This window comes from Megascapheus bottae, chromosome X (genome assembly GCF_031878675.1).
Source record: "Megascapheus bottae isolate mThoBot1 chromosome X, mThoBot2.hap1, whole genome shotgun sequence".
Lineage (NCBI taxonomy): Eukaryota > Metazoa > Chordata > Mammalia > Rodentia > Geomyidae > Megascapheus > Megascapheus bottae.
Genome location: NC_143547.1, coordinates 67,237,055 through 67,252,039, shown reverse-complemented (window position 1 = coordinate 67,252,039; position 14,985 = coordinate 67,237,055). Strand labels below are relative to the sequence as shown.

Genomic DNA, 14,985 nt, shown 5'->3' with positions numbered 1-14,985 from the left:
GCCAGTCCGGGCACTAAAATGTCTATGAGACTCATCTCCAATTAACCATTAGAAAACTGGAAGTGGTACTGTGGCTCAACGGGTAGGGCGGTAGCCTTATGCTGAAGAGCTCAGGGGCAACGCACCCAGGCCCGGAGTTCAAGCCCCATGACTGACAACAAACAAACAAACAAAAAACCACAACCCTAGGTCTGGGAATGTAGCTTAATAGTAGAGTGAGTACTTGCCTAGCATGCATAACGCCCTGGGTTTGATTTCTCAGTACCACATAAACAGAACAAGCCAGAAGTTGTGCTGTGGTCCAAATGGTAGAGTGCTAGATTTGAGCAAAAAGCTCAGGGACAGTGCCCAGGCCCTGAGTTCAAGCCTGCACTGGAAAAATATAAAATCTAAATTTTCATAGGGTAAATTCAATAGGATAAAGCCAAGTACCAGTGGCTCACACTGTAATCCTAGCTACTGAGGATGCTGAGATCTGAGGATCATAGTTTGAAGCCAGCCCAGGCAAGAAAGTCTGTGAGACTCTTGTCTCAAATTAACCACCAAAAAGCTGTAAGTGGAGCCATGGCCCAAAGAAGGAGAGGGCTAACCTTGAGCAGAAAAGCTCAGGAATAGTGCCTAGATGCTGAGTTCAAGCTCTAAGACTAGCACACATATGTACACAATGATAGAATGTACAAATTGGACAAAACTCCTCAGATAAAATCTATTAGACATCTACAATGAATTAAGACATACAAGCTAGAGGTATGAAAGTAAAAAAAGTCATCAAACATTACATTGAGTATAAAAGGTAAATGGCTAAGGAACATATACATGAAGCCCTAGTGTACGTTATTCATACTTAAAATTATAGTCACTCAGGAGGCCAAGAAAAGTTTGAGACCACCTTGGGCATATATGTGAAACCTCTTCTCAATTGATAGCATAGAATGGTACCATGTGCTTGTCATCCTAGCTCTGTGGGAGGCTAAGTTTAGAAGGATTGTAGTTCCAGACCAGCCCTTCATAATAAAAATGACTGAGAGATTTTTTTTGTGTGCCAATCCTGGAGCTTGAACTCAGGGCCTCAGCACTATCCCTGAGCTTCTTTTGCTCAAGGTTAGCACTCTACCATTTGAGCCACAGTACCACTTCTTGCCTTTTCTGTTTATGTGGTACTGAGGAATGGAACCCAGGGCTTCATGCATGCTAGGCAAGCACTCTACCACTAAGCCACATTCTGGAAGATTCTTTATCAACAGAAGTCAGACAGGTTACTCCAGCTTCAATGGCAAGTGAAAAATAGTTGGATCATGGTCATATTTGTGCCTGGACAGGAAGCAAGACCCTATCTCCAAACAACTAATGAACAAAAGGGTTAGAAGTGTGAATCAACAATGAAGTGTCTGTCTAGCAAATAAGAGAACCCTGATTTTAAAACTCACTAATACAAAATAATACTGCATATCTTTGGTGGATACTTACATATGTGGTAATAATATAAGACTTGCCTAGGTATGCCAGCTGAATGCATGATATTGATAACTCCTTAAGAAGTTAGGGAATTAAGATTATAGATTACACAGGTATATTTTGGTTCAATGGATGGTATTTTATTTCTGAAAGACACCTGATGCAACAATGAACTAATGGAGAACTCAGTGGCAAGTACATAGGGAAAATATTATTCTTTGTATTATATAACATATTCTATTGTAAACAATAGTGTATGCCAAGTGAAGTAGTTCAAAGTTGCAATTCCAAAACTCAGGTGGCTGAGGTTGGAGAATAATGTGTTCAAGGCCTTCTTGGGCTACCTATTCAGTTCCAAACCAGCCTAGGTTACAAAATGACACCATGATTCAAAAAAGAAAAGAAAACTGTGGTCTCCTACAGTGTCTCTTTCCTGTAATCGCAGATGGTTGGGAAGTATCAGTGGGAAGTTCAAGGCAAAAGTTAGTAAGGCTTCCTGGTCAAGCAATAAGCCCCGCAGGGTGGCACACATTTGTGATTCTAGCTACACAGGAGTCATAAATAAGAGGATCATAATTCAGACTCACTCTGGCAAAAATGACTCAATTAAAAAAAATAAACAAAGCAAAAAGAATAAAAGGGGAGACTTGGTTTGTGGCTCAAGTTTTAGAATGATTGTCTAGACAGTATGAGGCATTAGTTAAAATTCAAGTACTTCCAAAAGAGATGCAATCAAACTTTTACATGATCAGAAAGCAAGAGGGGGGGTTCTACCCAAATATTGTGATTTTCTTTTATGTACTATAAAAATATACTGAAAAAATGCAGCAAGTGATGAGGAATCAGTAAGAAGTATATACAGGGCCAGGAGTGTGGCTTAGTGGTAGAGTCCTTGCCTAGCATACACGAAACCCTGGGTTCGATTCCCAAGTACCACATACATAGAAAAAAGCCAGAAGTGGTGCTGTGGCTGAAGTGGTAGAGCACTAGACTTGAGAAAGCTCAGGGATAGTGCCCAGGCCCTGAGACCAAGCCCTAGAACTGGCAAAAAAAAAAAGAAGGAAAATATAAGCAAATATTGCGAGCCTGAGAAAAGTCTTTTCCTTAAAAAAGAAAAAGAAGAATTGACATCACAGTCCTACAGGATTAGACAGAAGTGTCTCAGGGTTCTGAATTCTACCTTATCCTTTTTACTCTCCATTTCCTTTCACAGAACATTCATAGAACACTGTGTCAACTGCTCTTTGATGATAGCCATAAGGGGGAATGACAGGGTGTTAATATAGCTTGGCATTATGCCCTCTTGAAGCGAAAACCAAACTGAAGCGAAACAAAACAGTCTGAGAGGCGAGGAACTATAGCAGAAGCAAAAACAGTCATAGATGAATAAATAACAAAGATTATATACATGGATGATGCGCTTCTGTAAGCACTGTTTTTTTTCATCAGTTGTCAAAAAATGAAATAATACATTGACAGGATGGGGATATTGTTTAGTGGAAACTGCTTGTTTAGTAGGTGCACAGCTTTGGAATTGATTATCATCGTGTGCATAGAATACATAAAATAAAATTCATGACAAAAAGATGGCACTGAAACAGGATTTTGTTTCAATCTTCCTATAAAGAGAAAGAATATAACTAGACTCTTGATGACCAATTCAGTAATATTTTAAAGAAGAATTAAATGAACAAACTGCTTCTTGGACCTTCTGGCAAAGTATTTGTTTGATTAGTTCTAACTAATATACCATAGGTTCTTGCCAAAGCCAGGCACCAGGGGCTCACACGTATAATTCTAGCTACTCACGAGGTTGAGATCTGAAGATCGAAGTTTAAAGCCAGTCTGGAAATGAAAGTCAATGAGAGTCTTTCTCTAATTAACCACCAGAAAACTGGAAGTGGCGGTGGCGCTGTGGCTCAAAGTGGTAGAACGCTAGCCTTGAGCTGAAGAGCTCAGAGAGAGCACCCAGAAGCAGAGTTCAAGCCCCACGACCACCACCACCACCAACAACAAAATGTCAAGAGGTTTTTATACCCAATTAATAAGCAAACTCATCAGTGGCTCAAGTGGTAAAGTGTCAGCCTTGAGTGAAAAAGCTAAACAAGTTCAAGGTGCTGAATTCAAGCCCTAGTTCTGGCACACACACACACACACACACACACACACACACACACACACATATACACACACACACATGTGCGCTCCTCTTACTAAATTTTACTCTGATGGTGTTCTTAACAGTGTTTTACATTATCATAACAAAGATAAGAGTCAGCAATACGAGCCACGTTAGTTTCCTAATTGTCCAAGTGCTATCAATATTAATTTCCTGATATAGTGCAGTTTGTATGCTGGCTAAAATTCTTCTTAATAAGCTTCCTTTTTCTGAATTCTCTCCATAGAGATTGAAGAGGCTCCAAAGGTTAGGTATGTAAAAATCCTTCCATTTGTAATTTAAGAAAAGACGTAAAATGCTATAACAATTGAAACTATTTCTATTTTCCCAGTCCTAGGGCTTGAACTCAGGGCCTGGATGCTACCCCTGAGCCTCTTTGTGCTCAAGGCTAGCACTCTACTGCCTGAGCCACAGCACCACTTCTAGATTTTCCTGAGTAGTTTATTGGCAATAAGAGACTCCCATGAGTCTCTTTTCTGCCCTGGCATAAAATCCCGAGTAGCTATGATTGCAGGCATGAGCCACAAATATCTGGCTTGAAGCTCTATTTTAAATGAACTGGGCATGCATGCATGGGTTTGCGTGAGTGTGGGAGGGTGTTTGCTTGTTAGTTTTTGGTGCTGGAGACAGAAGTGCCCCATTTTTACAATAATACTTTACTTTCTTTTTGTGTGGAAGAACTAGGGCTTGAAATCAAGGCCTGGGAGCTACCCCTTAGCATTTCATTTCAATCTGACACTTTATAGCTTGAGCCACAGCTCCACTTCTGGCTCTCTGATGTTTAATTGGTGATAAGAATTTTATGGACTTTCTTACCCAGGCTGGCTTTAAATCTCCAAACTTGCTAGCACTGCACGTTTTGTTTCATATGAAATAGGTAGCAAGGCTAATGGGGAAACATGGAGCATGGGGATTCATGTGCTGGAACCTCAAGAACTTTCCTTATCAACAGTGTACACGTGAGCTCCAGTACCAAGAAGCCATGGCCGCAGTAATACTGGAGAGCATTTTTCTGAAACGCTCCCAGCAAAAAAAGAAAACATCACCTTTGAACTTCAAGAAACGCCTCTTTCTTCTGACTGTGCACAAACTTTCCTACTATGAGTATGACTTTGAACGTGGGGTAAGTTTTTCAGCTGTGAAGATTGAATTTGAAGATTTCAAGGACTTGGCCTTAGGCCTTTCAGGAAGAGGTAGGTCTATATGGTAGGGGAAGGGATAGAAGTAGACTAGACCTAAGTACATTAAAGACAACAAAATACTTCCTAGATTAGAACTAGTTACAAATGTGAAAGGACAAAATTTCAAAGATGCATGGAATTTTGCAATTGGTGAGTACTTATTAAATGTTTGTTCCAAATGAAATCCAAGTTGGAAATCACCTTGTGAGGCTTATTATAATGATGATTGTTATTATTTTGTCAGTTGTGGGGCTTGAACTCTGGCCCTGGGTGCTATACCTGAGCTCTTCAGCTCAAGGCTACTGCCATACCCCTTGAGCCACAGTGCCAATTCCAGCTTTCTAGTGGTTAACTGGAGATAAGAGTCTCCTGGATTTTAGTGCCCAAGCTGGCTTTGAACATTGTCAGATCTCAGCCTCCTGAGTAGCTAGGATAACAGGCATGAGCCACTAAGCCCAGCGAGGTGCATTATTTTTTATTACCTTAAGTGGTTGTACATAAATCAGTCTATGAGTTGCAGTGCTACAATGCATCTTTGTGGGGTGTGTGTGTATGTGTGTGTGCATGCGTGCACGCGAGTGCACACGCGTGCATCAATCCTCAGGCTTGAACTCAAGGCCTGGGTGCTGTCCCTTAACTTTTTCATTCAAGACTGGCATTCTACTACTTAAGCCACAGCTCCACTTTTGGCTTTTTAGTGGTTAATTAGAGATGAGAGTCTCACATATTTTTCTGTTTAGCCTGACTTCAAACCGATATCCTCAGATCTCATTCTATTGAGTAAATGTTACAGACATGAGCCACAGCACAATATATCATGATCTGTGTCACCCCTTGCATTGTTTTTCACTATCTTTCCCAACCCATCCCTGTAACATTGTACTAATATCTAAAATGGACCAAAGTCTTCAATGTAAGACCCTAAACCTTGAAACTACCAAAGGAAGGAAATAGAATATGATCAAGCCAAAACCTTTCTGCCCTGTGAAGGGCATAGTTACTAAGTTAAAAGACAGCCAACAGAATAGAAGGAGATCTTTGCCATCTGATAAGGGAAAGATCATTTTAAAATTTCTTTACTTTCTCACAGAGATTGCCCTCCATTTGGTAGTTAAAGATGGTTAGATTAATGAACCTTGAAGATTGCTCCTTTTAAACACAGGTCTTGGGGGTTGGGGGCCACTTTATCATGGTGAATGATTAGCTAAAAAGCTTCATTGTTCTTAATCTTTCTTCATTTTCCTCCTCATTCTCTTTCTCAGAGAAGAGGCAGTAAGAAGGGTTCAATAGATGTTGAGAAGATCACCTGTGTTGAAACCGTGGTTCCTGAACAAAATCCTCCACCAGAAAGACAGATTCTGGTAAGAAGAATTTAACATCAGAAAGAGAGGGCTGCAGATTCTGAGAAAGTTGAAATGTTTCCATTTTCTGTAAATAGACTGGTAATGCTGTGCAATGGGGAATATGGTCAAATATAAATGTATAAATGTCTTCGTTCTACTATGGCTTGTGTATACTGAGTCTCAGTGTCTTTCCTCCATATGTAGAACAGACAACTCACTTAACCTGAAATATATAATAGCTAATCATAAATCATTGCCACATCAGATTTTCATACTGAGCAGAGTGAGAGGGTTTTTTTTTCCTTCAGTTACCAAGATCACAATTTCATATTGATTTAAGTCTATGGATCAAGATCCTAGGATCGCATGAGGGTTTTTTTTTAATTTTGTGCTGGTACTGGGGTTTGAACTCCAGGTCTTGCACTCTCACTAAGCTTCCCCATTGTTGGTGCTCTACCACTTGACTATACTTCCACTTCCAGCTTTTTGCTGGTTAGTTGAGATAGTCCCACAATCTTTTCTGTCTGGACTGGCTTTGAATTGTGGTCATCTAGATCTCAGCCTCCTGAGTAACTAGGATTTATGGCATGAACTAGTGGCTGTGGTACACCAAGCTCTTTAATATCTTATTGTGTGTTCTCCTCTCACTTCGTGGAACTTCTCCAAAGTGTGTCACCTATTAGCTTTTGATTTGATGTTTTATTTTATATTTTATCAGTAGTGGGCTTGAACTCAGGGTCTGGGTGCTGTCCCTGAATTCTTTCACTCAAAGCTAGAGTTCTACCACTTTGAGCCACAGTCCCACTTCTGGTTTTCTGGTGGGTAATGGGATATGAGTCTCACAGACTTTCCTGTCAGGACTGGCTTTGAGCCACAATCCTCAGATCCTAGCCTCCTCAATAGCTATGATCACACTAGTGCCTGGTTGATTTAGTACTTTAAAATACAGAGCTTTTCCTTTTTCCTGATCATAACAGTAATGCAAGATGACCCTATGGAAAAAAAGTAATGCATCATAGTAATTATAGAGAATACATAAAAGCTAAAAATATAAGATGTTCTATAGCATGATGTTCTATACAGACTTTCAGATGCTTTTATCTACCAGCAATTCATATACTTTTACTCATAGATATATCATATATTATTAGAACACAGAATCATATCATACTATTCATCTTTCTTTCTAACCTTTCTTTTATTTTCTTTCTTTTTATGAGCAAGGTTTTTCCTTATATCACCTCAAACTTGAGATCCTCCTGTCCTTGCCTCCTGAGTGGGGAGATTACAAGCATGTGCCATCATAGATTATTTGTATACTATTCACATTCTTTTCTTTTTTTTCCTTTTTTTGTCAGTCATGGAACTTGAACTCTGCGCCTGGGTGCTGTCCCTGAGCTCTTCAGCTCAAGGCTACTGCCCTACCCCTTGCGCCATAGTGCCACTTATCGGAGATAAGAGTCTAAGCGTCTTTAGTACCATGGCTGGCTTTGAACCGTGATCCTCAGATCTCAGCCTCTTTGAGTAGCTAAGATTTACAAGAGTGAGCCACTGTGCCCGGCTATAGTTGTATTTTTGTGTATGAGGGGGGAGGGGGGTCATGGAGCTTGAACTCAGCCTGCGCACTGTCCCTGAGCTCTTCAGCTCAAGGCTACCAACCTACCCTTGAGCCAAGCCCCAATTCCTGGTTTTCTAGAGGTTAATTGGAAAGAAGAGTTTCAGGTCCTTTTGTGCCTGGGCTGGCTTGGAACCTTGATCTTCAGATCTCAGCCTCCTGAGTAGCTAGGATTACAGGCATGAGCCACCATGGCCGGATATAGTTGTATTTTTAATTGGAATTTACTTTGGTATATGGTATAAAATACTTATTGCGTTCTTCTCCTTCTAATATTTGTCTCAGCATGACTTATTGAGAAAATTTGCTGCTGGGAACTTGGCCTAGAGGTAGAGTGCTTGCCTAGCATGCACGAAGACACAGGTTCAATTCCTCCGTACCTTATACCTAGAAAAAGCTGGAAGGAGTGCTATGACTCAAGTGGTAGAGCTCGAGCCTCGAGGACAGTGCCATGAGTTCAAGCCCCAGGACTGGGGGGAGAGAGAGAGAGAGAGAGAGAGAGAGAGAGAGAGAGAGAGAGAGAGAGAGAGAGAGAGAGAGAGAGAGAGAGAGAGAGAGAAATGTGCTTTCCTACTAACTTAAAAGATTTGAGACATTCTAAAGTGAATGATCCTATGGACATGGTCCCTACAAGGCTGTGGGAAGTTAGTCATCACTAGAATTAGACATTTGTCACAAGGTCTTCTGAAGCTGCTGTAGAAAGCCTCCAATACATAAAGAAGTTCAGAAAACAGCAATGTAATTGTAGGATAACTGTACTTTCTTCTTTCATTACAGAGAAGAGGCGAAGAATCCAGTGAGATGGAGCAAATTTCAATCATTGAAAGGTTCCCTTACCCCTTCCAGGTGAGTTATTTTCTCTCATCAGTTGTGAAAAGGACCCTACAATGAAGTCCTCCTGGATGGAGCTCAGGGCTGAGGCAAGGTGACTAGGTGTTAATGTACAGAACTTGAAATAGAAGGTGTGGTGCGCCCATTGCACACTATACTAATTTCTGAAACAACAAGTTTTTCTAAAAGGTTTATTTTCAAGTCGATCAAGTATAGAGGTGGGATGCTCAAGTCTCACATCTGCCTCCTTCCCAATGCTTGGGGATATTTGTGGAATATGGCTGAAATACATGTCCAAGAAATGATAGTGCAAGCAGTATAGCAGGTTGAAGATTTCAACTTACTAATATCAATATGTCACTTATCAAACACCTGTGCAAGCCCAAGTGAAAACTCCCCCCTCTCTTTTCTCTCTCCCTTTCCTCCCATCTCTCTCTCTCTTCTCTTTCTTTCTTCCTATCGCCCTCATTCCCTTTCTTTTTTTGTTGTTGGTAGGGATTTAACTCAGGGCCAGCACTTGCTAGACAGGTACTCTACCACTTGAGCCATATCCCTTTCGGTTATTTTTTATTTAATTATTTTTATTTTTTGCCAGTCCTGGCCTTGAGCTCAGGTCCTTGGGTTTTCTCAGTCCTACCACTTGAGCCACAGCACCACTTTCGGGTTTTCCTGTATATGTGGTACCGAGGAATCAAACCTGAGTTCGGGTATGTTAAGCAAGCACTCTACCACTAGGCCAAACTCCTGGCCATTGGTTATCTTTTAGAGAAGATCTCTGATTTTTTACCTGGGACTGTACGCAGACTATGATCTTTTTCCTATGCGCTCTAGTCACTGGGATTATAGACATTCATCTTTATACCTAGATTTATTTATTGAGAAAAGGTCTCATTACATTTTACCTGAGGGTGGCTTTGAACCAATGTCTTCTGATCTATATCAACCTCCAGAATCAAGCTAGAATTATAGACATGAGCCTCATGCCTGTCTTTTTCTTATTGCTTTATTTATCTGAGATTCTTTCACTATGTAGCCCAAGCTAACTTTGAGATCAAAATCCTCCAGCTTCAGACTTCCAAGGACATGGATCACAAGTGTTCACCACCATACCCAGCAAGACTTTGTGGTTTAAGCAAAAGAGATAGTCAAGGCCTTGAAAATAGGGACCGGGAACATTAAAACCCATAAGTCAGAGGTGTTTTCTACAGCAAAGCTAGAGGGAGACTAATATATAGCTTCATGCTGTGGTGTCTAAGATCAGTAATTAAAAAAAAATAAACCAAGGAGAGCACAGGGGCTCAGCAGAGATGGCGAAGTTAAATATAGAGAGCGATGGCTAGTGTAAAGGAGACTAGGCCTGTTATGTTTGCTGACTAGTGATAATCTAAGGGTCTCCCTTCCATATCTTCTTCAAGATAAATACCTTATTCTATTTTTTTTGCCAGTCCTGGGGCTTAAACTTAAGGTCTGGGTACTGTCCATGAGCTTTCTCAAGGCTATACTCTATCACCTAAGCCACAGCACTTTTTCTGTGTATGTGATACTGAGGAATTGAACTCAGGGCTACATGCATGCTAGGCAAGCATTCTACCACTAGGCCAAACTCCAGCCCCCCCCCCATATATAATCAGTCTTGAACTCTGGGCCTGGGCACTCTCCCTGAGCTCTTCAGGTCAAGGCTACCGCCGTACCCCTTGAGCTACAACACCACTTCCCATTTTCTAGACATTAATTGGAGAGAAGAGTCTCACGTTCTTTAGTGCCCAGGCTAGCTTTGAACAACAGTCCTCAGATCTCAGCCTCCTGAGTAGCTAGGATTACAGGCATGAGCCACTATGTCCAGCTCTCCTATTTTTTTTTATAGTTACATTCTTGAGAATGGCTGGGAGGTCCTTGGGAGATGGTTCTGAGCTGCAGGATAAAACACACTGGTTTATAGTTTTAAGCTTTCTTTCAGTAATTGCCCAGCAGATGATTGTGGTCTGTGGAGCAAGAGCTTGGTTTTAGCTGGACCAAGAAATAAGACAGACAAGAGCTGAGATTTTCCCAAGCTAACACAGTATCCTCTATTGCTACCCATGGACGAGGAAAATGTTACACTTCTAATTCCATTATAGTGTGTTTGGCATATGATAACGGGATTGGGAAAGATACTCTGTTGTGTGAACGTATCACTTCCTTCTAGTTCTGCCTCTCTATCTTAATGGTGATCATGTGGGTTGAAAGAATGGAGGAGGGGAGGAATGAGTGATATTAGGAAGTGCCATATGTAGAAGGCCTCTTTGTCCCATACATAAACTTAAATTCTTCTAATGTGAAATAGCTGAAGAGCCAGCCACATAGGCATCTGTTTAGTGTATGCAGTGTAGGCCATAAAAGAAAAGAGAGAAAGATTCAGTCTTCAATGTGACTTATGTCCCAGCAACTCTGGAGGCCGCATGTTGTGAATATTGCAGCCTCTGCAACAGTGAAAACCAGAAAAGGAAGTGGAAAATCTCAGGGGAGGGGGCTTTCTGTCATGGATTTATGAGCACAGTAAGACTAACAAGCAAAAAAAAATCTAAAATGGTTTTATTCACTTCCCTGACTGTTATAAAGGCTGTGAAGGAAGAATGTTTTTGACCTGATTTTACTACCATCATCTTTCAACAAGATGAAGTTGCTTATATTAGTAGATGATGCTGAACAGTCTATAATTTAAATTAATTTTTATTTGACTTTGTTATTTGTTGCGTGGTATGTCTTAACTTTGCAAAGGTTGAAGCCAAGTATTTGTATTTCATGCATCTCTACAACATCTGGCATGATGTTCTGAATAGGGCTGATGTTCAAAAACTGTGGACAGAGCTGGGCATCAGTAGCTCATGCCTGTCATCCTAGCTACTCAGGAGGCTGAGATCTAAAGATTGTGATTTGAAGCTAGCTCAGGCAGGAAAGTTTGTGAGAATCTTATCTCCAATAAACTACTCAAAAATAGCTAGAAGTTGGTGCTGTGGCTCAAGTGTTAGAGTGCTCACCTTAAGCTAAAGGCCCAGGCCCAGAGTTCAAGCCCCAGGACTGGCAGAAAAAGAGTGGACTCATTTGGTGATAGTGCTAATATATACTTGGATTTCTCAAAGTAAGTTTGTGGTTCTAAATTTGGTTTGTTCTGGCTAATTTTGGTGTAAGACATAAATAGTGGCCTCTCTCTTATCCAAATGAATAACAAATATGTACTAACCATGACAAAGGATATACAGATTATCATTTCAGTACCCTTCTATGTAAACTCAAAGTTTGATAATAAAGAAAAAATGAACATATCTGCCAAGCACTAAGGGAAACATTACGGACTAAGCATTTACACAAATTGAAACATCAGTTAAGAGGAACTAAGTGTATTTAAAAAAGCTAAGAGTTAAATATGTCATTTGAAATATAATGTAAAATTCAATGTTAATAAATTCTTTAATAAAACATTTTTAAAAGCTAAGAGTCTTAACATCTTCCTTTCCTGAGTAGTTTACGATTGTTCCAAACCGCTGCACAACTGCTGAATGAAAACCCTTCCTTTCTTTGCTTTTCACAATGGGTATATAAAGTTGTATTTAAATTTATTGTGTTCAGATCTTTTTCTCCACTCCTCCAACATCCTAACCGAGGAATTCTGTGTCCATTGCTCCAGGTTGTATATGATGAAGGGCCTCTCTATGTCTTCTCCCCAACTGAAGAACTGAGAAAACGCTGGATTCATCAGCTCAAAAATGGTGAGAACTATTTGGAAAGTAAAATAGTTTTAATAGAGGAAAGAAAGAAAGAGAGTTCAAGCCCCACAACCAACTGAAAAAAAAATTCCTTAAGCCAGGTGAGGTGGCTCATGCCTGTAATCCTAGCTACTCAGGAGGCTGAGATCTAAGGATCAAAGTTCAAAGCCACCCCGGGCACAAAAGGACCGGAGACTCCTCTCCATTTAACCTCTAGAAAATGGGAAGTGGGACTTGGCTCAAAGGCAGGGCAGTAGTCTTGAGCCGAAGATCTCAGGGACAATGCCCAGGCCCAGGGGTAGGGTAGTAGCCTTGAGCTGAAGAGCTCAGGGACAGTGCCCAGGCCGAGTATAAGCCCCACTACCCACAAAAGAAAGAAAGAAAGAAAGAAAGAAAGAAAGAAAGAAAGAAAGAAAGAAAGAAAGAAAGAAAGAAAGAAAGAAAGGAAAAGAAAAGAGGAAGAAAAGAAAAGAAGGTAAAAAGAAAAGAAGAGAGCCCAAGGAGAAAGAAGAAAAGTAGAGACAAAGGAAGAGTGAATGAATGAATTGAGGGAAAATAAAACAAGAAAAAAGGGAAGACAGAAGGGAGGGAGGGAGGGAGAGCAACAGAGGGAATGAGAAAACAAAGATCATATTTTGCCTTAAAATTAGTTACAGAGTTTAGTGTCTCATCATATGAATAAAATATACAAATTAGACTAACAGGTGCAACCATCACTCAGTGCAATTTTGTAATTATGAGAGCTTCCATTTCCCTATTTAAAACAAAGTCTAATATACCAACTAGGATGGTGCATTGTTCAATGACTATGCAATGGTTAGAGTTCTGCATATGGAATACCTAGCTCCAAAAATTAAACAGGTAATGTATGAGAGTGCTTCAAATTATAGTAAAAAAAATCTTGATTTCAAGCAGAGTGGTATCATGTCTAAGCCACATAGCTTCTGGCATGTATTCCAATGATATAGTTTGAGGCTCAAGTTTTTTTTTTCTGAATGGGCATAATGATACCTACTTCCAGAGTTGTTCAAAGAATCAAGTGAAGAATAATCTATGTTAAAAACATGTGCAAAACCAGAAAGTACTATATAAGGAAGCACTGCACATTTCTTTATTATGGATAGATATTTCCCAAGGAGCCATTTTTTGTTCCTCACATTGTGTGAACTTAAACTTGAACATTGTTTCTGTGCTGCAGAAAACGTACAGTGCTTATAGATAAACTTGACTGAATGCTTGCAGTACAGGATGCAGGCATTTGTATTAGTGTGTATATATAGCCACATGTCAAGTGACTGAGAAATGAACTGGTTGAGTTGACATCAGGAAAGACTGCCTAGAGAAACAGGAAGGAGGGCAGCCTGATAACTGCATGACAACCCTTTGTCTTAAACATTTACATTCTGATCCTGAGTGATTGGTTATACCATCCTTCTTATTCATTGCCTTGAAAACAACAAAGAAATTTTAGTTGGAAAGTCTAACTGAAAGAAGAAAGGGAGAAAAGAACCATTCACTGAATTCTTTGTTGTTGTTGTTGTTGTTGATTATGGGGTTTGAACTCTGGAGCTTGGACCTGAGGTCTTCAGCTCAACACGAGCATTCTATCACTTGAGCCACAGTTCTACTTCCCATTTTTGGTGGTTAATTGGCGATAAGAATCTCCAGGATTTTCGTGCCTGGGCTGGCTTTGATCCTCAGATCTCAACTTACTGAGTAGCTAGGATTATAGGCATGAGCCACAATTCATTATTGTTCATTTGGTTTTGGGGGCACTGGGATTTGAATTCAGAGGCTAGAGTGCCTTTCTAGTCAGACACTCTACCACTTCCTCTCCTCTTCCCTCCTCTCCTCTCCCCTCCCCTCCCCTCCTCTCCCCCCCTCTCCTTTCCTCTCCCCTCCTCTCTTTTCCCTGAGACAGGGTCTCATTATGTACCCTGGCCGGTCTCATGATGGTCCAACCTCAGCTTTCTAAATGCTGGGATTAGAAGCATTGGCCAACATGCCTAGCACATTTATTTAATTCTTTTTTTAAATGCCAGTCCTGGGCTTGAGCTCAGGGCCTGAGCTCCTTGGTTTTTCTCAAGGCTAGAGCCCTACCACTTGAGCCATGGCACCACTTCCAGCTTTTTCTATGTATGTGGTACCAAAGAATAGAACCCCGGTCGTTGTACATGCTAGGCCAGCACTCTACCACTAGACCAAACTCCCAGCCTCATTTATTTAATTCTTAGCACAAAACTCTGAAGATAAACAAGATATTCATATTTATTATCATTTATTATCTCATTTAATTCTCATAATAATTCTGGCTAGAACATAAATAATAGTAACACTTAATAAGCACTTGCTATGAACCAGATTTTGTGCTGCTTATTTCAAATCCATTAGCTCATTTAATCCTCCCAATAGTTTTATGATGTATCATTCCCCTATTTCCAGATGAAAGGACTGAAGCTTTAAATAGTTTACCAATTTTTCTCATGAGCACATGCTTAGTGAGTGGTGATACCAATATTCAGGCTCCAGATGTCATATTCTGAATTAGTATTCTACTTACAAGTCAGAGAAATACTTGTTGAGACTGAACTTAGGGAGAAGCAAGAGAGAAAGAATGTGTAACGTCTTCAAGATAGAA

General features: G+C 40.4%; 1 protein-coding gene across 3 annotated transcripts in view; it reads left to right on the top strand.

Moving 5' to 3' along the window:
* The window catches only part of Btk (Bruton tyrosine kinase), a 41,461-nt gene that overhangs the window by 10,191 nt on the left and 16,285 nt on the right, over positions 1 to 14,985 (top strand). For 2 of the 3 annotated variants that reach the window (XM_090326595.1, XM_090326596.1), the window contains 5 exons: positions 3,861 to 3,885; positions 4,587 to 4,757; positions 6,078 to 6,176; positions 8,551 to 8,619; positions 12,269 to 12,350. In XM_090326595.1, coding sequence (XP_090182721.1) covers positions 4,617 to 4,757; positions 6,078 to 6,176; positions 8,551 to 8,619; positions 12,269 to 12,350 — 391 coding nt within the window. In that variant the 5' untranslated portion in view covers positions 3,861 to 3,885; positions 4,587 to 4,616. The remainder of the gene's footprint in view (positions 1 to 3,860; positions 3,886 to 4,586; positions 4,758 to 6,077; positions 6,177 to 8,550; positions 8,620 to 12,268; positions 12,351 to 14,985) is intronic. The other variant, XM_090326597.1, reaches the window with a different exon arrangement.